The sequence below is a fragment of the Channa argus genome, chromosome 17 (assembly GCF_033026475.1).
Source record: "Channa argus isolate prfri chromosome 17, Channa argus male v1.0, whole genome shotgun sequence".
Lineage (NCBI taxonomy): Eukaryota > Metazoa > Chordata > Actinopteri > Anabantiformes > Channidae > Channa > Channa argus.
In genome coordinates this window covers 15602128-15626118 of record NC_090213.1, presented here as the reverse complement: position 1 = coordinate 15626118, position 23991 = coordinate 15602128, and the positions used below count along the sequence as shown (strand labels likewise).

Here is a 23991-nt window from a genome sequence, read left to right as displayed (position 1 = left end):
AATGGTTTAACATTCTAATATTTGCATATATGCAGCGACTTCTTGTGGGCACGTGTGGTAAAACGCTAAATAATATCCCAATTCAACTACAACTCCCACAATGCAATGCGGTTGGTGGCAATTAGTTTTTCTTCCGAGTCAACTGAGAAATGAAAGTCGGAGATGCATGATTTCACCGGCACAGCGTGAATTTATATACGGCTTCCACATGATGACCTTGCTGTTTTTTTAGGTATGTGACCAATAGATTACATATTTGTGATGGTGGTTTTAACATTAATTATTAGTTAGCTGGCTTCATACAGAAGACAGGTAAATGCATGTAACGCGAAGAAAGTGAATTTACTAGTTTCCAGTGACTGTAAGTAGGAAAACGTCTGCGGTTCGTAATGGTACAAGAGGTTAGCTAACCTTCTTTTAACTTTGCCTAGGTTTGGGTTTGTTATTTTTTTATTTATTCCTTTATTTATTTTTACTTTTATGTTAAAACTCTGCAAAATTTGTATATATCATTTAATATATAGACAGCGTGTCTATATTCAGCTTAATCTGTTCATGTGTTAACATTGCCAAATGTGAATGAAATGTATTTACCAACATTTAACAATTTTTTTTGTATTATTAACAACGAGACACCTTTATTTTCCAAAACTGATCGTAGGAGTTTCACTAGATCTAAGCAAGTTTTAGTAGTGCTTAATACTGTTATGAGACTCTCCCACTCAACACATAGTATTGTTAATACTCTGAGGCTTTAACAGCGTCTGTGTAGTTAAGGTCATTCTGGCATAAGCGGCTAACTAAGTGTTCGTCACCACGGCCTGGGCTCAGGCAGAGGGGATTAAGGCATGTACTTGGCAGGAGACTCGTGAGGCTTTTGCTATTCTTAACCTGCATCGGTAGCAATAGTTTCTCTTGTACTGGACTTGTTCAGATCGAATACTCGTCTCTGTGATCAATGTCAAGTGTCTGAGTATCTTGGTTTTCTTTTGAAATAACGTTTTCATTCCTGCCAGGATGGATCTTGGAAAAGCCAAGCTGCTTAGGACAGGACTGAATAATCTACACCAAGCCATCCACCCTGTACATGGCATCGCTTGGACGGACGGCAAACAGGTCTGCCTGACTGCTCTCTATTATGTCAATGGCGGGGTGAAGTTCGGGGATACCAACGTTATTGGACAATTTGAGCATGTCTTTGGACTTTTCTGGGGCCCTCTGTGCTGCTCTGATTCCCCTGCCTTGCTGGCTGTTCAGCACAAGAAACATGTTACCGTGTGGCAAATGCAGATCAGCACCCTTGAGCAGAACAAGCTGCTGTGCACTCAGACCTGTGAGATGAGTGAGCCTTTTCCCTTGCTGTCCCAGGGCTGTGTGTGGCATCCTAAACTAGACATTCTAGCTGTGCTGACAAAGAAGGACACTTCTGTGCTGTTTTCTGTCAGGGTGGATAACAGGAGAATCAAAGCAGACATCAAAGGTAGTGGACTCATCCACTGTGCATGCTGGACCAAGGATGGTACACGTTTGGTGGTGGCTATAGGCAGTGCTCTTCATTCTTACATCTGGAATGACATCCAGAAGAGTCTGGTGGCCTGCTCCTTCTGCCCTATTTTTGATGTGGGAGGCTACATCTGTGCCATCGAAGCCACGGGAGAGACTCAAGTAGCTGTGTCCACCGAGTTACCTTTGGATAAAATCTGTGGGTTAAATGCTGGCATAGCTTTTGATGTGCCAACAGAGACGGACTCCCAGCAAAACCAAGGCTCACATGTGCTTGTGTCAGATGACGATAGCCTTCCGGACTCTAGAAGGCGATCATTTGAATCTGAAAGGACCTTCATCCCAAGCTCAGGCCCTCTGGATCTTACCCACCTCCTGGCAAGGCACCGCCGCTCTGACCCCAGCCCGCTTATCCACCTTCGTCGCCGAGACACACTAACAGGCTCTGGGCAGGACTCCTCACACCTCATTCTGGTCACCTATGAACGTAAAGTCACTACCACCCGCAAAGTCAGTATCCCAGGAATTTTGGTTCCTGACATCATTGCCTTTGATCCACGTGGCTCTACAGTTGCTGTGGCCTCCAACACTTGCAACATGGTTCTTGTGTATTGCATCACAGCCTCTGCAATGCCGAACATTCAGCAGATTTCTCTGCAGACGAATGAGAGGCCTAAAGGAGTCTGCTTCCTCAATGACAAGATGCTGCTGTTGATGGTGGGAAGGCAGAAGTCCAATGATCCGGCCTTCCTCCCATCTTCCAACACAGACAAATACATTCTTCATCTGATAGCCAAAGAGCTGATGTACAATGGAGAGACTTCTATCACACCACCCACCTCTGCCCCGAACCATGACTCCACTTCTAATTTCTGCACAGGGATTAGGAGGCTCTCAGAGAACCTATCTAAGGATGGCATAAAAGAGTTGGTGTTGCCTGGAGGGGGAGTAGTTCGTTCACCAAGCAACAGGCGCAGGCTGGTGGAGGAGATAAAAAGCAGCGAACCCAGCCCAGTCACCAGCTCTGTGGACTTTACCGACCGAGCATCAGCCCTCTCCAGTGCCTCTTCCGTCACAGTTGAGAATTTTGATATGGACCATATAAACCGCATGGCTAGTCTGACGGTGGCTAGCCAGGCCAGCAGAGACTCTAGCCGGGCCAGCTCTCCCCGCTTCGAGCCATTGGATAAGCTTCACACCGAGCCAACGCTGCCTATGCCCGAAAAGGCACCAGGACCTGGCAGGGAGCGTGCACTACAGCAGCTTGTCCACAACATGGAGAGGCTCTTCACACGTTTTGCAGATGTACAGCAGTGCCTGGCAGAAATCAGAGATTATACACAGAATGGCAAGAAGACCCTGAGTATATATCCCAATGCCAGTGAGCCTCCCTATGTCAATGTCACCTATCAGGTACAGTGTATTCACAGCATTTTATTTGTAACAGAGGGTGCCTGCATGTTATATCTAAATAGTGAGCAGCACTTGCAGAACTTCATGCACAATGGTTTTCATTTTGTAAGAATAAGACATTAAAATAGCTGGACAAACAAGCAGATCTAAGTATGGTGTTTGTACTTAGCAGTTATCAAATTAAGATATCAATTAACAGATGATAATCCCATCTAGTCTCTGATTTACCTCTGCTGGCCACTTCTTTTTATTTACTTTTTGGTTTACATGCAGAAGCAGTTATCGGAGAACGTGTTCATCGATGAGCGGAGGCCAGTGCTGCTGTGTGATGGGAAGCTGTGTCTGCGTGTCCTCCAGGACCTCTTTAATCTCAGTATTGTGGAGATGATGTACGGTATGTGCAGCATGTTAAGTTTATAATATACTGTACTCTACACTCCCTGCATTTTGTTTGTTATGTTACATGAAGTCTTGCAGTGTTCAGTTTGGTGTCATAGGCCTAGTAAAACTAAACGATGGAGGTTTCTTTACTACACAAAAGGACCTAGTTGTGCCGTTCAATTACCCATGTTGTGACAAAGAGGGTTTGTTAGTGGCATAACAAATGACATCGAGGAAATTCCTTGTCAGTGTCTTAAAAAAGGGCCTACCTGTGTGACTATTTCTAGCAAGCTTGTGTGATAGGCTTACCCACTGAGATCATGTGGAAGTCATCAAATAATTTATGAAACACACACTCTCTCTGCCAATACTTTTTACTCAGCAGTGTCATTGATAAAATTCCTTGTATTTTATTGTACAGCCGTAGCGAACAAATTCTAAACTTGTTCTCGTGTTAACATGCGTAAGCTATTCATGGAAGACCTTAATAGCCTAGGTTAGATTAGGAGGTTTTAAACACAAGCAGCTTAGTACCATTTAACATGCATAGTGTTTTATTGCTGTTGCAGCAAAGACAGAATCAAAGTTTTCAAAAACCAAAATTTGCAGTGCTTTGGCAGAAAAAAAACCACGCTAAGCCACTAAACTTGTGTTCTTTTTCCAGGTCCACTGTGGATTGTACTTGTGGCAGATGCAGATGGCTTTGTGCCTCTGACATTCAGGCCCAAAGAGGAGATCACAGTGAGGAATGGGAAGCGGAAAACTACCCTGCGGACTCCTGGCAGTCCAGAGAGCTCTTGTCCATCCAATCCAGCCCCCAGCCAAACAGAGGCTTCAACATAGTGCCTCTTAACACATACCTCAATTTATGGACCGATACAAGCATCTTTCTGCTATTAAAACTGACTTGACTGGGTACAAGTACATGCAAGGCCTCACTAATGCAGATAAGCAGAGTCAAATTATTTTTCCGAATGAAAAGGTAGTGATTTGAAAAGGGCTGCCACTTTAAATTTACATGTTTACACAATGCTGCTATGAAATGAAAGCTTTCCTGAAGGTCTGTTTGAACACTGAGCTTTATCTTTTTCTTTTTTGACAAAATGCAGTGAAGTTGGTGGAAATCTAATACTCCATTGAAGCTAGACAAAAACTATACTGAAGCACTCCACTAACAGCTTTGTGTATATTTTAGGCATATTTAAAAAGTGTTTTTTCTTTGTCTGATTATGGAAAATACAGATTGTTTAGTTTTCTATGTATTATTGGTAATAGTTAAAAGACATATGCCAGTATTGTATGTGCCCATCATCTCCCATCTAATGTGTCATACACGTCAAATATGATCATAAAAACATGTTTGTTGAAGCACTTTTAATTCGGCCCTTCATTTTACAAGTTCAGTGCCTCAACTGGCCAGTAGAGAGGGCAATACTCAATAGAATTGTTGCTGTAACTGCTCTCCAATGTTGTCATCAACGACCAAATAATATGCAGGCAAAAAGAAAACAAAAACATTTCGGAATAATTAAAAAAATGCACAATTAGTGTGCACTCCTTTGTATGTATTTGCACGTATTTATTCTTTTCCACCTCATCAGCAAATAAGCACATCACACATTTGTCATCTAACAAAACTCTCTGCAGTCTTTATTAATTTCATATTGTCAACCCTTTTGTAATCACATAAATAAATAGTTAGAGTTAGACACAGCAAATAATAATATACATTCATTTCTATAAATTAGATATTATATATTTATATATCAAGGTTTACTATAGTACATGTGAACATAAAACAAAAATGTTTACATTAAAACAATTTAAACTATTTCTCAGTGTAATATACACTAACAAACTTCCAGCGACACTGGAATATGTGGCTTTTGGAACTTCACTCCATTCATTATCCACATCACACATTGCTCAAATCTTCCATTGTTCTGGAGCTGATGCTTTGTTTCCTGTGGGAGACATTAATATTAGTAATGCACAGCATAAATAACTGAATACATTTAGAGGAGCACTTGTAAAACCTTGCATTCAATTCTGATGTTCATATGTCAATTTTTCTGCTATTTTATACTTTTTATACCCTTATGAAACTTCACTATATTACTGAAGCAAAACACTCTTACTGAATTTATCTGGCAACTCCTTTGTCCAATTATTAACTTTTTTGTTATAGTTTTAGGTTCAAAACAAAAATCAGTTAAGGATAAAACTCCAAACTACTGCGTGAAGAAGTTACATACAACTACATACAGCACTACAAGTACTTCTTACATGTTAATGCATTTTTAATGGTATTTTTGAATGCTAGATTTTTCAATGCAGCATATTTAATGGTCTTTTATGTATTACTAGTTGTACTAGTTGTACTTTCTGTGATCTTAATACACCTTCCAACTAAATAGTACATACAATATTTACAATATAATTGGCATAATGGCTGGCTGTGCTGGCTTCCAACAGTTTGTTCCATGGTTCACATATTTAACAGAAGGGGAAATAATGACAACTTTCCCATTACATACGTGTAATGTCTTTAATTGGAAATGGTGGTGACTCAGGGTTTATATTTAATGACATCGAACTTAAAAGGCAGGTTTAAGTGTGATCTCTATTGTGTAACATACACATAACAGCCCAAAAGAGGAGCTAACCGCCCAGAAAAAAGTATAATGGATTAAAGAGGAAATTGAGCAATTTACTTGCTTGCTTCCATAAAGTTGGGCTGCATTAACTTAGCAGAGTGCTTTTCCTCAGACGTAACTCTATGATTATTTCTCACCTTAGCTCCTCCAGGCAGAGTTTATTCCTAAGTCGTACATCTTCACTGATGGGATAGAGGACTAGGATCATTAACCCTGTAATAATGAAGGCCACTGGGGCGGCACCGATCAGCAGCTTCAGTGTGTACACTACAGGAGCTGGCTGCTTGCAGGCGCCCGTGTCATACCCAGCAAACCTACACACACACACAAGCAGAGAAGCCATTGGTTACAATAAATCGATCAAGCCTGATGCTGCAACACTTTAGATGAGCAAACTCGACACCTTTCGCATGATAAATTATACATCGGGTCTTCAGTTAATGCATTTTTGCAGGATTTCATGACACATCAAGAGCAGATACAGAACATAGTGCACCGTGCAAATTAATAGTGCATAGGTGACACTAAAGCAGACTTACTCCAGGCAGAGGGTGGACACTCCCAGGGATATGCCTGCAGCAAATTTGGTAAAGAACACATAGAATGAGTAGAAGATGGCTTCGTGGCCTTTAGAATAGGGATTGGCCAGTCTGAAGTCATCCACCACATCTGGGAGCATAGACCTGCATAACATAAACAAACATGGAGAGTTGACTGAATCAGTGCTATGTTTTTTTGTGTGTGTGGGTTTTTTTATTTTCTGTCATTCATCTTAAACGTTCAGCATCACTCTAAGATGTGGTAATATTTTAAGCTGATGTGTGGGCAAGACCTCCCTTACAGTCTTATGTTAATCATCACAACCAGTAAAAATGCAAGCAGCTGATGATGTGAGTCCTACTAACAGTGCTCTGATAAACCTGTGGGTTAAAATTACAGAGCTAATAACATAATCACACAGACAAGATAAACAAAAAGCCCATTCTAAAATAAACATCCCTTCATGGGCGGCCTCTGTAATTTGGGGTTAGAGGATGGGGATGAGATGACTGAAGAGCAGTCGACCATTGAAACAAGTGGGAAACAGATGTAGAGAGGAAGACTCCCTCACATCTGACATTGAATGAGTTCTAATTAGTAGTAGTTGTAGGCACCGCTTCTATCACTGTGACTTGACCTGGGTGAGTGGACAGTGCTCACTGGGCAAAACAATCCCTACTAATGTACTAATGCATGTTGTGGCACGGTTATGGTGTGAATAATGACAATTTTCCATCAAATTGAAGAAGATTAACAAAAGCAGAATTACCACCATACTGACAAATATACATCAGGACTACATTTATATAGAGAATATAAATGGCTTAGTGGCTTTTGGCTGTTTTAGGAATATATATAATGTTTATATATGTTTACACTTTAAGGATAAAAAGCTTTAATAAATTGTATTTGTTGTAATTCTTAGACTGAAATTAATTCTTACTGTTAACTCAAACTCAGCAAGTGGCACGGAGACAGCCTGGGCCATTATAAGGTTGACCAACTCTGACTGAAAACTGGAGCACTCAGCACTCTAGACCGTGTCGGTGGTAGCCAGTTTAGCTCAAATATTTAGAACATATTCATAAATGATTTGCCTGGACTTAAGTGTTGACAAGTGCAGCATGATCTAATGTGCACCAAAGAGCTGAATCTTACCAAGGCAATAGGAGTGAAGCAGCCACACTGAGTCCAGAGGAGACAGCCACAACGTAGGCGACCACCACATTAGGGATGAACACCAGCATCACAGTGAAGGGCATGATCCACTAAATATACAGACAGAGTAAGTTAGGTAAAGTTTTTTTTAAAATCAAGTTACTCCATATTCTTCAATGCTAAACGTTTTGCAAATGCATATGATTTAGGTTGGATTGTGTTTCTGGAATTACGGAAAGAAGGCCACACTTCCAGGCTCATCCACAAGATGGCACAAACACTAAAGTGAAATGTTCTGAAACGTTGTAGGCAACTCTGGTAAACCAAAATAAAAACAGTACGCTCACCGTGATGCCGCAAAAAGCTGCTGTCTTCTTCCCAAACCTCTCCAGAAACCACTGCCACAGTGGGATGCTGATCACTGCAGAAACCTTGGTAAACGTGCATTTCAACATGTAAATACTGTGAATCTCAAATAAGAACAATGTATAGATATAGATAGATAGATAGATAGATATATAGATAGATAGATAGATAGATAGATAGATAGATAGATAGATAGATAGATAGATAGATAGATAGATAGATAGATAGATAGATAGATAGATAGATAGATAGATAGATAGATAGATAGATAGATAGATAGATAGATAGATAGATAGATTTTGAATTTACAGATTTAATCTTAGTGGTGTATCTTTGTATTTTAAAGACAGAGCCATATATCTGTGAGGTGAATCAGGGCTAAAAGCTGTACTCACCAAGATGGTCAGCACAATGTTTTGGAAGTGATTCTTCAGATCGGCAGCGTAAGTGCAGAAGAGGACAAAGTTGCTCTGTACCAGCTGCAGGAATCAGAGATCAAACATTCAGATTTTCATTCTTGTCTTGTCTGCTCAGCACTGTAGCTGGGCACTCAGCTTGTTGAGCTGAGTGCCAAATGAAGTGACTGGAGAAGCTGCTGACAGTGTTAAGCAGTGATTTATTCCCACTCCTGAGTTCACATTCATGACAAGTGACACCTCCTCTGAGATGAGACAAGTGAAAATATACAGAACCAGATCTGGTCCAAAACGTGGCAAGTGTGCAATAATTTAAACAGCCTTGACTGGAGGTTTCAAAGTCTTAGCATCTGCCTATATGTGACAAACAGCGAGAATATGCTGTGCTGGTATCACTCTCACGAGTCCTGAGATTTAAAACATACTTTAAACCATGAGCTTTCAGTAAGTGCTCTTCTACATTGATCAAATCAACATTGAGCGGCAGCAATTCTCCCACACTGTCAGGATCCAGTACTGGCTCCATTAACTGTAACATTGTATGTCATGTCTAAAAAGTGCTGCCGGAATAAATCTGCATTTACCTGAATTGCGACAGTGATGAAGAGGAATGCAGCTGTTAGAGTGAGGTATGGCCCGTGTCTCATAACCAGGATAAAGCCCTTGTAGAACGGGATCTGCTTCTCAGTCCTCGGGGCATACGGATCTGAAACGGTTACACAATATCAGTATGCAACGTATCAAATAACATGCAGTAAGAGAAAGTTGATGGATTTGCTCACTGGCAATCCTGGAACTGCCCCTGCATTGCAGTGGAAGCTGTTTGTCCCGCTGGGAGTTGTCATTTATAGTGTAATAAAGATCAGAGAATGGCAGATTCCCAAAGACTAGTTCAATACAACTCTTACTGTGTTGGAATAAAACAGAATATGCAAGGGGCAATTTTGCAACGTTTTCCTTAAAATGAGTAATATTCTAAATATTATATTTTAAATAAATAATTAGTGAGTTGACAAACACACACAAAGTCTCACCATCTCTCTCTTTGACTCCCAGGAACATCACCAGTGTGCAGACGAGGAACACTCCTCCAATAACACCAGCCGCTATCATGTACACCTCCTTCTGCAGAGACACAAGAGAAACTATGTCTGTATGTCTATTCTGAGCCTTTCTCCCATCTCTAATTCATAATGCTCTCAAATGCCTGAAAAATTTAAGGGCTTCATTTCAACATGCTATATATCCATTCTGGAAACAAATTGTTCTTTTCAGTTTCTGGCTTACGTTAAGACCCATCTTTGTATGAGTTATTGCCAGAGACCTTCGGTGTTGGGATTTATATCAGTTTACACTCTAAACTTTGCCATGCGCATTCACTGTAATACCACAAGCATAAACAGAGGGAAACCTCAAGTGCATCTGTTTCCCAGAATACAACCTTAACTAAATGCTGTACCCCAACAGGAACTGCTCTGCCCTAAACAACCTCTTGTTTGTTTGCTATTTTTCCATGTGGCTCAAAGCATCACTTCATTATTATTTATGCACATCAAACACTCCCTGTTTCCGAGGGCAGGCTGAATTTGCTCAGACGGCGTGCCACCCTCACCAGTGACCACAGAGGAATTCAGCGTGGCTGCAGAGGGTTTGGCGTGGTGAGTGGGATGCCCCGATAGGGTTCACCCAAAATCCATTGGAAAAGAACGTATTTAAAGACCAAATAGCTGTGGTGCGACTAAAATGCATCTCTGCAAACTGAAACGTGAACATCAATGTGTCCTATTATGTCCGTTTTCCTGGGCTGAGTTGAAGTAAAAGTATGTTTCCAACATTGAATGTGGGATGCCTGCAAGTGTTCTGGGTGAGATGTCTGCTGGCCTAATGACTTGCAGACTGTGCAGACCCCTCAGTGCAGAGTGGGCCACAGTTTGGAGCCTGATGTAAGGGAGGAACCCCCCTTTGTGGTAATGAGAGGGAAGCTGGCTCAGGATATTGGGTTCAGATATCAAACAGTGACGTCTCCTTTTAATGCCATGGGTTAAAGCCATTTTGGATGTCAAAACCTGCAGACAGTCTTTAAACATGGACTCAATTTCAGACAATTCTCCTTTTCATTCAACAGCGGCTTTTTCCTGTTACCTTGGATATTTAGCAACATTAAACCACCTTGAGTACACACCGCAGCTCCAAGTTAAGCAGGAACACTGATGACAGTCCAAGTTATTTTGAAACCAACTCTATGGCCTACTTTGAGCACACCTGCGCTCCTTGGCACCGTGACACTTACTGACTGTGACAGGTAGTCCTGGGAATGCATCGGGCTCTTGACAATCTCTGCCCCGCTGCTGTTGCCAAGGTAACCAGTAGTCATGTTGTGAGTCGTGCAGTGCTTCAGAGTGTGAGCGCTGGCCACAATCTGGCCCTGGATGGCAGCTCCCACAAGTGTCCCCAGGACCTCCATTGTCATTCCTGGCATCACATGAGAAAAGATCCCACTGTCAGTTCCAATACTTCAAAGTAAGTCACACATTCCTAACCGGAACCGGTGCAAACTTTAAAAGAGCAAAGATTAATTCGGCATCACAGGCATTATTAATTGCTTTCTGTAAATTAAAAGACCTTACGGTAGGCAGTGGCTGAGTCTCTTTCCTTCTGATCTGTGCTCAGGAACATGGTGAGAGCAGAATAAGGCACGTGGAAGCACTGCAAGGGAGCAGAAAGACACAGTAATAAGAAAGAAACAAATCCTAGTCTGGCACAGCAGCTGTTTAAACAAGTCACACCAGTCTCAAGTAAAGCCACTTATCATTTTCCAACCTCTTGGTGGGAAAATGATAAGTGGCTTTACTTGGTTGAATCATCACTGTAGCCCAGCCTGAAATTTCTTTGCAACAGGATGGATTGTCGTGAAATCATGTACGACCTTTGTGGGTTTTGACAGAAAAATCTAAATGCTTTTTTTATAAACAAACACTATTATTATTATTATTATTATTATTATTATTATTATTATTATTATTATTATTATTATTATTATTATTATTATTATTATTATTATTATTATTAGCAATTTTTAGTTAGCAATCACGTTGATGGAGACCCTAGTACCCAAAGTGCTATGTCACTGTAAGCATGGTGGCTTGAGGGGCTAGCATTTGGTCTGGAGCATTGCTGTCCCCAAAAACAAAGAGATGCTTGACCCATGGCAATCAAACAAGTTTGCCTCAGATATCTTAAAATGCTTTTTCCCACATGATCCTGTGAAAATGCTGATGCAAAATATGGTTTGAACATACATTTCAAAAGCAATCTTTGCAATTTCCATGTTGGCAAACATGGAAAGCTGGTGAGCGAGGAGCTAACCACCTTGCCAGAGAATAAGCGAACAAACCACTCCTGCTTCACTTTGTAATTTACACGAGGGCTCAGTCAGCAATGCGGCTATATGAGCATGCATAACCACAACAAAAATAAACAGCCGGGAAAGGAGTTTTTTCAACTACTGCTTCTATACAGCATGCCATTTATAGGGCCTTCACTAGATGCAAACAATTATAGAGCTGGGCCTGCATGAATGTCCAGTGCAAATGGATGTGAGAAGTAATTGATTTGATTGGAAACCCATTATCAGCTGATTGCACATACAAATGATATGCTGCCTTCTAACCTCTGTTTACAGACTATGACCCTCTGAATGATAACAGCTGCCCTTACCCAGCAGATCTGGCCTAAACACACATCCAGAAACAATGAAGGGATGCTAAAAGTGGTAACCAGCATTTACCCAGCGAGAGGTTCCTGGCAGTTCTGACTATATACTTATCAAGTAGTTAGAATGACATGCCATTACAGTTTGCCTCAGTGTGGCTACAGCGGTCTACATGCCCTGTACCACATAAAATAAGGGTTACCCCAGAGTAAAGCACAACAGAGAGAGAGAGAGAGAGAGAGATGAATCCAGAAAGTATTCACAGCACTTAACTTTATCGCTGAACTTTTTCATAATAGGGAAAGGCAACCTAAATAACACTTCAGCTTTGAGGTAACGTATCTAAGAGCTCTGGGCTCAAAAATCAAAGTGTGAACACAGGGGTGTGATAACTGTAATCATCTCTACTTTAAACTTTATTATTTGCCTCAATGCATTGATGTTACATAATGTGTCATCTGCAGAGTATAAGCTGCGTCAATCAGAGCTTTTTTTCTCCCATTTCACACTTGCTTTCTCTCCCGTAGCTCATGTCGAGTCCCGCTGTGTTATCTGAAGCATCATAAGCCAATTAGGAATTCTTACACATCAACTGTACATCTGAAAGAGCCTTTATACTTACGGTGATGAGGGTTTGGTAGAGGCAGTAGAAGCCTAGGTACCAGATGAACCGGCCACTGATGAAAGGAGGAACAAACCAGAGGTAGAAATAGGAGACCACCAGGAAAGGAGTGCAACCCACCATCCTACAAAACAAATAGTTATGTCAGTAAAATGATCAAGTAAAAAACATTTCTTAATTAATTTAGATTATTCCAGACAAATATGTCTTAAGATATTTTCTACGCACAAGGCTCTAAGTTATCACAAATAAGCTATCGTCACCATTTAAGTGAGAACAAGGACGACAGTGGTCGTGTTATATAAGTGACAGCAGTGTTTAAATCAAGCTATATTTCTGGGACATTACAATGAGGCCACACTGCACAATGATTATGTTGTTGTAAGTATGATAGGAATCTGTCCTGGGAGGGACAGGCAAGCAGGAAAATGCCAAAATATTTCAAACCCACACATGTAATTTAAACAGACACACACACACACACACACACACACACACACACACACACACACACACACACACACACACACACACACACACACACACACACACACACAGGAGCTACAAACAGGGGCGGCTGTAGCTCAGTTGGTAAGCCAGTTGTCCACGGACCACAGGGTCACTGGTTTGATCCTGGTCCTGGCTACGTGTCGAAGTGTCCTTCGGCCAGACCCTAAACCCTAAGTTGCTCCTGGTGGGTCAGGTAAGCACCTTGCATTGCGTGTGTGTGTAAATGGGTGAATGAGACAAAATACAGCGCTTTGGATTAAAGCGGCCATTTACTTACATTAATATGCAGTATACACTCAAGTAAATGAAGCAGTTCTGCTGTGTGGTGCTTTTCTCAGAACTTGGAGGGAAACAGTATGGGCCATGTATAATTCATAAGTAAACAACTGGAATGTATCATTATGGTTAAAGTGAACGGCTGTGTGTTTTGGACGATCAGCAGTATGACTTGCCTGCAAACACCAATACATCATCCACCCTCTTATTTCTCTGCTTTAAAGAGCAATTTGAGTTTGTTTGCCTTGTGGGTTAGAGCCTGGGGCAGCTCAAATAATAACACATCTACAGGTGGTGGAATTCAGGTGGCTGTTACAAAATCTGCAGCAGCTCTAACCCCTGACCTGCTCTACTCTGTGATATATATATATATATACATATATAAAGAGAAAGTAGGAGAACAAGTTAGAGAGAGGCCAATTACGGTCATTTCTAGCACTGTCCAGGCCAACAACCTCACTCTCTTCCTGATTGTTTGCTTAAACAAAGGCAGCTGACAACGCTGGTTCTGCAGTATTGACCGCATGGTCATGGGAGCATTGAAAGGGCCCCGTGGCCGGATGAATGGGACAGTTAGAATGTTCCTGCAAGATGACTGTGTTCATGGAAAGGTAACAAAAGCACATGCTCAAAAACACTCAACAAACTCCAAAGATGTTATAGAGCAAGGCACAGCCTCCTAACCCTAACCCTCCTAACCCTAACCCTGAAGGGTTTCAAAGATTCCTGCCTCATCAGTCATTTTTTTAGCAGCGTTCTTGTTGGAATTTGACAGTGACTAATTCCTGAAGAGCTATGCAAAGCATGGCAGAGCATAGCAGATGATTGGAAGAATGGCATAGTGGAGCAGGGAGAGGGTGGGCTGGGTGAGGCAGAGTCCATTCACGGTAGTTTCGGCTTAAATTGCACTTTGTAGCTTTGATGCTTATGATACTTTCACTTTAACTTACAGTACTTGTCACTTCTACGACACTGCATTTCAGAGGGAGATATTATTTACTTAATACACAGTTACACTGTAAATATTAAACTGGCTGCGGCCAATCTCTTTTATTTCCGGCCTTTTACAAGAGAGCAATCTCTAGATGTGGTTAGCACTTACACCTTTAATTTTGGATTCATTATTTAACGACTATTCCACAACCCAAAATGGTAAAATTATCCAACATATTTTTAGGAATGGATAGAAAAAAACATTTTAAACAATGTCCTTTTTTCAGTTGTGTCATAACTAAAACACGCACAACAACAGTGCTATCGTGAGCACTTTATTATAATAACAGTTTAATAATATATTACTGATAAAATTGCAGTCACTGAATGCAAGCGTATGTTTCTATCCTCACTGTCATCTTATCTTTGACTCACAGAGACAGTCTCTGGTATGGACAAAAAATAAACATGGCAACACCCGTGAGGGCATTTTGGGGCAAGTAACTCCATCTTAACAAACTCAGGGCAAAGATACAAATCCTTTTAAATCTGTCTGTGGAAGACAGCCAACGGGAGTGAAACACTTCCTGTTAGACTGGAAGAGGGGACTTTCCAAAGGCAAAAAGATGAAATACATACAGTGATATATATCACACAAAACCTTTACATGGGCACATAAAAGAAGAACACACACATGCTTACAGCTTCCCAGGGGTAATCAAAGCTGATTCAATAGTCATCAGCATCTGTCTGCTACTGAGCATAGCTCGCTGGCCACAGTGGACTTGGTCCCCTTCCAGGACTGTCAGCTTGTGTTTCATCTATGGTTTATAATGCAGTAGGCATTAGATGTTGGATGTGTAATTACAATTAGTGTCATGCTAGTGTGTGTAAAAAGACTTCTGCTGCTCTCCAACAAAAAGATCAACGGCTTTCGGCTTGTCCCTTCAGGGGTCCCACAGCGGACTGTTATGCACGTTGAGTTAGCAGTAACCATCCCATTTTATCCAGGCTCGGGACTGGCACCAAGGTGGCCCTTTGCGGGTGGGCGGGGCCACACCTGGTGGGGTGGGATTCAAACCCACGGCCATACTGCTTTCTAACACACCACACACAGCCAATTATAAAATCATATTTGAAAATTGTGATTAATGGAAATGGGGGCAATACCTTCAAGTAATCTGCAATGATAAATTCACAAATTACAACTTTAGCTTCTCTTAAAGGACATGAGATACCAGGAACGTTTTCTAAACAAGTTGGAGGATTTCCAAATGTGAGATGAGGTGTTGCATAAAGGGGTAATGAAATGTCCCCAAGCAGCACACTAGCAGAAGATTTATATGAAAGACTGACAACAAACTTCCCCATGTATTGTTCTGTGGCATCAACCGGCAAAACGTATCGCATGTCCTTGAAGCGTATATCATATACTGTAGCTCATCAGATGTAGGCCTACAGTAATAAAGCACAATGGCTGTTTATTTGGCCAGCAAAAATCCCCACCTCAGAGGGTCACACTTGAGAATACTTCAAAACTATTCATGTTCAACTATTTGTTCAAGTTTTTTCATTCAAACAATCGCCTGCAGCAAACTTATAGACATAACTAGCTCTTAGAGAGTGGGAACAAACCAGAGGCTACTGTATTTATACACTTATATATATGTACATACAGTCTATGAAGCAAACCAAAACATGTTTCATGATCTGTCATGTTTCATAAGTTTATATGCATGTCAACAATTTCACTGGGTTCTTGGAAAACCTGGGGGCAGAGCTGAGCATCACGTCAATATTGCAATATGAGAGTTAAATTTTTTCAGCTTAAAAACTGCATTTAATTTGATCCATTTTTCAGTTCACTTTTCTTTGGTTTCAATATCCTTAACATTATAATAACTCATTGCTCATCTACACTCAGACATGTATTTAACAGTGAATCCGACTGTTTTTTTAGGTATGGTACTGCCATTACCTACTGGGCCAACAGGAAATATTGATGCAGAAATGCAGGAATAGCAAGTAGAAAAAACAATGACAGAGAGCGGCAAAACAAATAATGATTGTGAATATACGCGAGTGTCCTGGATGTTCATCGTGTAAGCAGCAAACTTACCAGGGCATGAGTCGGCCGATCTTTGTCCATCTGCTCTTCGTAATGAGGAAACCAACGATAGGGTCTGTCACTGCCCCCCAAGCTTTACCAATGAATAGTACCATGGAGGCCTGGAAGGCGTTAATCTGCAGATCAGAGCAGGAACAGATTTTAAATGAAAAAACTGGCAAGCACAAAGCTCCATTAGCATGTTTTTAGTACATGGGAGCCACACACTATTTTATACCTTTTCTAACACATTACCTGAGCTACATCAAGCAGGTAGATTTGCAGGAAGAAGGCTGTGGCGCTGGCAGCCACTTCCTTGGGTGCGCCACCAATGGCGAAACATAACTTACTGGAAAAGGAAAGCTTCTGGCTCAGATCAGTCTGTTAAAGGATAGGTGACAAATGAGACAAACAAATCTTAACAAGAAAACAATACGTTTAATTAACTTTGAAATATTGTACGCATCCTGAGGAAGACTCCTGTGGGAATGAGTAAACAATGCTAATCACTGACTTTTAACTATACAGTTAAGCCCACAAGGTAAATTGTTATAATGTAAAACATAGATAATAGTATGTGTATTAGTCATAATTGTATTAGACAAAATACTGGAACATGAGGTCAGTAGTATGAATAAAGAACATGACATTGGGTTATGCAATAAACATGAATGATTCAACACGTCTCATGGAAGTTTCTGGTAAACAATCAACAACAAAAACACACACACGCTAACATATTCTTTTTTACCATTTTTGTGCCGTTAAAATGTTGTATGTATGTCACTAGGTGAGCCGGGGCTGAGCAAAGTCCTGCTCACATTTACTGTAAAACATTCCTCCCAGACACCAAAGTAAAATAAGGTGTGTCGCTCTCAGATAAATGAAGCCATGAGAACAGACTAACTGTATGACTCACAAACACTGAATCCTGTAGTCATGCATAATCGAAATCCTTTCGAATTCTATTTCAGGTGCTCCAAAAATAACATCTCTCATTTGTCTTGATTTTGCAACAATTCACTGATTCAGTGAAATGTAAAGAAAAGCACAATAGTTGCTAAAGTGCTGTCATGACATACTGTATTTCCACCTGTTCTACTAGATGTGGAAGATGTGTGTATTCTGATACATCTGTTTTGTCATGAATTCCTGTCACACATACATCTTGTCACTTAGTTACAACCTTATATGGCCGTTCCTCCCATATCTCCACCTCCCTAAATGACAGGTTACTTTGACATACAAGGAAGATGCTCATGCACTGTAACTGTGTTTGTCTATGACTGGAACATAGGGGATCAGAAGGAGACCCCCCCCTCCTGCCGACTGTTTGCAGTGTGGTCTGTCTGTGCAGACACTGAGGCAGCCTGAGAAACCCATGGAGTCATCCCCAGCTCCGTATCCATCACCATGCACTGCAAAAACCATCAGGCATGTGGATCTGTGTGCCTTTTTGTGTACGCATGTGTGCGCAGCAAGAGGGGAAAGCTTTCATCTTCACACATGAATAAGACAAGAAACCACAGTCTTGGTAGCACAATATTTACGACAGGCTCAGAGGCTGTGCACACATATCAATCTTTGCCTGTTTCCCATTCTGTATAACCTTTGGTGTCAGACACACACACATACATACATAAGAGTGTCACTTCACATCCAGTGGCCCAGGCTTGGCCCAAAGCTACTCCTTTCAGGCTTTTATGAAAGAAGGAAATCAGCAAAGTAACCGCAGCCTCGGCCGACACACTGTTATTATCCGGCTCACGTTTTCTCTTCCTCCTTTTTTCGCCCCATCAAAACATTGAGGGGTTGGAGAACGACAATTACCAGGAGGGAGGTGTGTAATTATTCAATCGCAAGACAAGCGGGCCAGAGGTAAGTAAAGGCTGCTCGGCGGTTCCGATTTTAAAACTGTCTTTTCTTCCACTCTCACTGCAATTACACTAATTGGAGAGAAAAATCAAAGTCTTTGGTATCTGGAGAATGCTACTTAACTGATGATGTGCAAAAATACTCTGTACCCCCCAACACAGCTTTCTCTCTCTCTCTTTCTTACTCTAAACACTTATACTTTCCTTCCAAACTCTCAATCTAATTCTTTCATTACAGAGTTCTTATCATCAAAGAGGATAAACAGGACATCCCGTCTACTGTTGTCAAACAACAAAACCTCATACACACATGTCAACACACGCATTTTGAAACGCTGGCTCAAAGTAAAGGGAGCATCTGCACAGTTCAGCCTGTCAACAAGCAAGGGACAATTACAGATAAGACTAATCTCTAAAGTTAATGAATTTTTAACTGTTGAGGGGGAGACAATTTAACAGCCCTGAAGTGCACCAAAAGTCATTTCAATTAGGATTAGGAGTACTTGTAGAGCAAAGAAAGTAGAAATAAAAAAAACCCCTCTCCAGCCAGCTAAGCTCTAAATGTGTACATTAAAGGTTTGCGTGGTAAAGTTAAGCTGGTAAAAATGATCAGTTTAAATGTTGATTCAGTGCAGGATTTTCTAAACATTCTGGGTATCAAGGTTATAACATGGATTGAGTTGTAGCTTTTTGCCATCAGTTCAGATTATGTATTATGGGTATGAATTGAAAGGTCAACTATGTCACTGATGGCAAGAATCCATGAAAGTATCAACGGTAGCCTGGGGACACTGTCTAAACTCCCATAGAATGAACCTAAAATCCAGAGGATGGACTGGTGTGCAGATAGTTTTGGTTTAGAAAAGGAGCCCTATGCATGAAGTATCAGAGTGAGAAATCTCTTAAAGAAGTACTTTTGTGATGGATTGAGAGGCTCTTCGTGTGGAATTAGCCGTGACAGTTTACTCATTACTGACTGTAGAGCTATAATTTTGTCTCATTTGCACAATAAGAAGAAGTCTTTTATCTTTTACGTCTCACTGAGGCGTACTCATTAAACACGTCTCATACATAAACCTTGGAAATTCATTTTGTGGTAAAACATCCTAAAGAATTTGGATCAGTAGACTGATCTTTTAGGATTCAATCTAAATTTGTTTGTATGTGTTCATTTTAAGTTAGGGAAATGTAACTTTTGGTTACCTGTCTACTGTTACATTTTCACAGAAACGTTTAAGTGTGTTGGGAGACTTCCAAGCATGCATTGTTCGATGAATACAACTTCCTAGACACAGCTGAATTTTGAAAAAAGATTAGAAAAACCTGCCTTTTCTTTATCACGTGTTAAGACATGATGGTTTTCTCTAGTATTAATGAGATATAAAAGGTCCACTTGAGCCTGGACTCTTGCCAGCTCTGGTCTACAAGCGGCTCTAACCTTAGCAGTTAAGTGTACATGGGAAATAAAAACCTGACAAATTTCCATCCAAATTAAAGGCGAATGAATTTTTTTTTTGAAGAAGAAAATTAGTGCACATTTTTAGCCATTACTTATGGCAACATTAGGATTTTGACACGTTAAGATAAACAGGTGAAGTTGCAAATTCTCCATTTAAGCTTTATCATATGATTGCAAATAAGAGGCTGTGATTACATAAATGAAGAGCACCAGTCAAAGGCGAAAAGAACAAAAGCCATGTAGAAACCATTCATGTTTGCTTCTTGTATGAATTGGAGGAGGATTATGCTCCATACAGATCTGAGAGTTTTGTCTGCAGTAGTTTTGGTCACAAAAGGGGAGTGGAAGCTTCACTTGCTCACATTTTTCACTTCAGCTACTCTTTCCTAAAGTATTTCACATTACAGTTTCTGGCATTTCCACTCAGGTTCTTTAAAAGCTCAAAGTAACGTAAGGTGAAAGCAAATGTAACTCTAAGGTTATATTATTAATATCTGTAACAGTAATATTTGTCAGGGTAACTGAACAGTTATAGACACAACTGAAAATCTTAGCTTTATTTAAGTTCTCTTCTCAACTTGGTTCCTAGCTCATGAGTTAAACATTCATTTAACTCACATTTTTAATACTGCATGAGAATCTACTGTATGTTTTATAGACTTTTAAATCACTGAAGTTCGTCCTCGTTCAGAGGAATGTAAATGTCACATGTCAAATCCAAAGTCAAAGTGTGCATATTAGACAGAGGTTTGGCAGAGATGAGACAGTTGCCGAACTGGTTAGATCTTGTGATGTAATGCAGTTTCACAGGCACTGAGATCCAAACCGAAAATGAATGACTAACTTCTATGGTATTGCATTACAACAGTATTTGAAACACCATCTGCATAACGTTGTATCTATACCTTCCTAAAGGCACAACGGACAATGTAAATGCTTGGTTGTCAGTTTGTCCTGTGCTTTGAGTTAACAGCCTTTGGGCCATGTGCATGTGGGCATCACTGGCTTTTTGTACAGATACAAGAGGCTTTTCTACTTTACAGACTTATCTTGTGAAGCTAAATAACATTAGGTAAAACTAAACAGGACAGAAAAATCAACTCAATCCTCTACTGTTTGCAAATCCTCAGCAAGGTCTTGGAAAGACAGTCTACCCACTGTCTTTCTTCCTATTATGGCTTAATTTATAATATAATTTGCATCACCTAAGTTCAGTGATATCACGGGGATCAGACAAAAGAAAGCAATCACAAAGCAGCCTATTCCGTCAATAGGAGCAACTGTAATAGCAAACAGAGGCAATCAACTTCCAGTCATTGAATTTCCACTCTAGCAGGATTACAGACCACAAGAAAACAATGCAGCTGATTAATTACAATCAAATACACAACTAAATCGATCAAACTTTCCATGTTTTCTCTATCCAGTTGTGAAGTCACTCGCAGCCAAAAAAAAAAAAAAGCCATAAATACACCAGTTAGTGTCTTACAATACAACCAGGGATCCAGACGAGTGCCATGTACATGTGATAACAACCTGTAGAACACCAAAGAAAAAGCACCAAAAAACAGGTGATCTTACCTGCTGAGGACTTTTGGGGAACAGTGGTTCAGTGGGATTGACGAGCTTCCCCACAGAGCCCTGTGCTCCCTTCTCTCCCTTGGTCATGGCTGAGAGACTGTGTGTGAGTCGAGAGCTGTACTTCTGAGACTGCATGTGTGAGGAAGTGTTGAAGTGAGTGTGACTGTGACTCCTCGTGTGAGCGAGAGTCCGAGGAGCCTGCCACTGGGCTGTGTGTGTCAGAAGCTGAAACTGGATGTGGCTCTGACTCCGGGTGTGTGTGTGGTGCACAGCTCCAGAGGCTGGGAGCTCCTCCTGCTCCTCTGTGACAACTCTGCCAGTTTCTGCTGCCATTCACATGCTGTGGTGTCCTGGAATGAGGCCAGGAGGGAAGGGCAAAGTCAGACAGGCGATACCACACACACACATGTGCAAGAAAAGCACACCTAACTACACACATAATATACAGCCTACCTTTCAAAGACACAAACACGGCCATGACAAAGATTTGTCCTTCAGAAAAACTGGACAATGCACAACAACACAGATGATCCCAGATACAGGAGAATGAAACAATAAATCTCTGGCACACATGCACACGCTGTACCTTCAACAACCTCTTATTTAGCCACCAAGTGACTCAGGTTATCATCAGCTGCTGGTGTTTAACAACAGGGGCCAAAATGCAACGATGTCCCGTGCATGAGTGTGCTGTCTGTCCTCCTCTTACTAGTTCTGTAAGTGCATCCATCAACCTTTCTGCACATATGATGAGAACAGGGAAACATAAAAAAAAAAAAAGAAGAATAAGAAAACGCAACTATTATCTTACCCCGTGTTGTTTGAAAAGCAGACGGTGCTGTCAGCGGTGCAGCCCGTAGGTTAGTTAGTTGGGTCAGTGGTCTGCGAGTCAGTCAGACGAGCAGGATGAGACGAGAGGAGACTGCAGAGGATGGAGGTGATCTTCGCTTCTCCACTCTCAGTTGTTTTCAGTCTGCAGTGACTGAGCTGCGCCCTGCAGCGGCCGCAACAGCCTATGCCACAGATGGGTTGCATATGCATGTGCGCGCATGTGGACATGTGTGAGGAGATTATGCCTGCTGGTGTTTTGACACCAGCAACGCTACTTTTGGATCGAGACGCATTGCAAAGAGGCTAAAACTGTTTTTTTTTTTCTTAACGTAAAAAGCTATGGGCTATCCATGCGATCTGTGGGATAACTGGCTCTTCCTGTAATAGCTTACATTTTACAGATCGCAGGCCTGTTAGTTATTTGATTGTTTAGATGACACATTCCTTTGTTAAGGCTTGGTTTTAAAACTTTTCTCAAGCCTGTTCCCATGAAGTGGTGCGGCACAAGCGGAATGTCTGAAATGCTGTCTGGCTTCATTTCTGACAGTAAGAATCGGGTTCCCTTGAAGAGAAACCCGAAAAGGTGTGTGTGTGTGTGTGTGTGTAGATAAACAATTAGGGGGCGTTAGAAAACATATTTCCCACTCTGTCATTATCATCACCATCATCCTTATCGTTTTCACACATTCATCATTGATGACCTATTGATGATTGATTGACTTTAAAAGTCATTTTGATAATTTGCGCTCTTATGACATTTAAAACTTTACATTCCAATATGTGGCCTCATTGTGTGTGTGTGTGTGATTGTATGTGGTAAGACTAAAAGATCATTCACAGGTTTAGCACTTAAACGTTATGTTGTTAAGGGACTTACGAGGGACGGGTTGAAAACATAAAGACACAAGAACCAAAACTGAAGCAGCACAGGCCAAGACATCCATGGTTTAATCCCCAGAATGGGTTTACTCCATTTCCCATGAGCAACTCTGGCAACACCAACATATGAAAAGGTGAATGATAGCAGCAAAATGAATGAGTTAATTAACCAATGACATCCAACTAGTGGACTGGCTGATGGAGTTGAAATAAATCCACATTCTTTATTCTTCTCAAGTTTAACTTTGGTGAAAATCTGACCTGCAAATTGGAGGTGTTGACCAATAGCATGTTGTGTTGCTCTGCTGATTATAGAGGAAACATGAGAGAGATAGAGAGAGACTCAAAATCAGTTGTAGAATATAGAATATGACACTACTTGTTCATATTCTGTTTTTATTTAGCTTTTCTCTATCCGAATATAAAATTCCCTACAGATTAAATTGTAAATTGTCACTTATGTAGCGCTTTTATTCAAAGCACTTTACAATGTTGCTTCAGCAACCGTAGCCATGTGAATAGTCTCTGTGAAACATAGCCTCTAGAACACAAGAGTTCCTGTGTCCTCTTTCATAGACAGCCCCTGCAAAAAAATGTGAAAAAAACAAAACAAAACAAACAAACCTAAATCTACAAAATACATTATATTCACAGGCAAGTGTCTCTGTAATTATAAGGGTTTATGGTTTAAATCTTAAATGCTCATAATGTTTTGCAAAAATAATCTAAACACTGCTGTGAGATTATCATTGTGCCTAATTTATAGAGATGTT

The 23991-nt window shown here is 40.8% G+C and overlaps 2 protein-coding genes across 2 annotated transcripts; one reads left to right on the top strand and one right to left on the bottom strand.

Moving 5' to 3' along the window:
- The first annotated feature begins 63 nt into the window (after positions 1-63).
- Positions 64-4682, top strand: wdcp (WD repeat and coiled coil containing). The gene is made up of 4 exons (XM_067481979.1): positions 64-232; positions 1017-2916; positions 3190-3310; positions 3962-4682. Exons 2-4 carry the CDS (start codon positions 1018-1020, stop codon positions 4138-4140), a joined length of 2199 nt encoding a protein of 732 aa, XP_067338080.1. The 5' UTR covers positions 64-232; position 1017; the 3' UTR covers positions 4141-4682.
- A 258-nt stretch (positions 4683-4940) lies between these two features.
- On the bottom strand, positions 4941-22508 carry mfsd2b (MFSD2 lysolipid transporter B, sphingolipid). The gene is made up of 15 exons (XM_067481980.1): positions 22320-22508; positions 21509-21858; positions 16850-16975; positions 16607-16731; positions 12769-12892; positions 11062-11140; positions 10725-10906; positions 9469-9559; positions 9019-9140; positions 8414-8497; positions 8000-8083; positions 7653-7762; positions 6494-6637; positions 6092-6268; positions 4941-5261 (listed from the first exon to the last, which is right to left on the bottom strand). The coding sequence occupies exons 2-15, from the start codon at positions 21839-21841 to the stop codon at positions 5213-5215; spliced, it is 1830 nt and encodes a 609-aa protein (XP_067338081.1). The 5' UTR covers positions 21842-21858; positions 22320-22508; the 3' UTR covers positions 4941-5212.
- Positions 22509-23991: the final 1483 nt, after the last annotated feature.

What these genes read in the sequence shown, in the direction of transcription:
- wdcp (XM_067481979.1), top strand. Translation starts at nt 1,018, where the DNA reads ATGGATCTTGGAAAAGCCAAGCTGCTTAGGACAGGACTGAATAATCTA. An exon ending in ATGTCAATGTCACCTATCAG is followed by an intron (nt 2,917 to 3,189) that starts GTACAGTGTATT and finishes GTTTACATGCAG; the next exon opens with AAGCAGTTATCGGAGAACGT. An exon ending in TATTGTGGAGATGATGTACG is followed by an intron (nt 3,311 to 3,961) that starts GTATGTGCAGCA and finishes TTCTTTTTCCAG; the next exon opens with GTCCACTGTGGATTGTACTT.
- mfsd2b (XM_067481980.1), bottom strand. Translation starts at nt 21,841, where the DNA reads ATGGCAGCAGAAACTGGCAGAGTTGTCACAGAGGAGCAGGAGGAGCTC. An exon ending in AGACTCAGCCACTGCCTACC is followed by an intron (nt 10,907 to 11,061) that starts GTAAGGTCTTTT and finishes ATGTGATGCCAG; the next exon opens with GAATGACAATGGAGGTCCTG. An exon ending in AGGACTACCTGTCACAGTCA is followed by an intron (nt 9,560 to 10,724) that starts GTAAGTGTCACG and finishes GTGTCTCTGCAG; the next exon opens with AAGGAGGTGTACATGATAGC.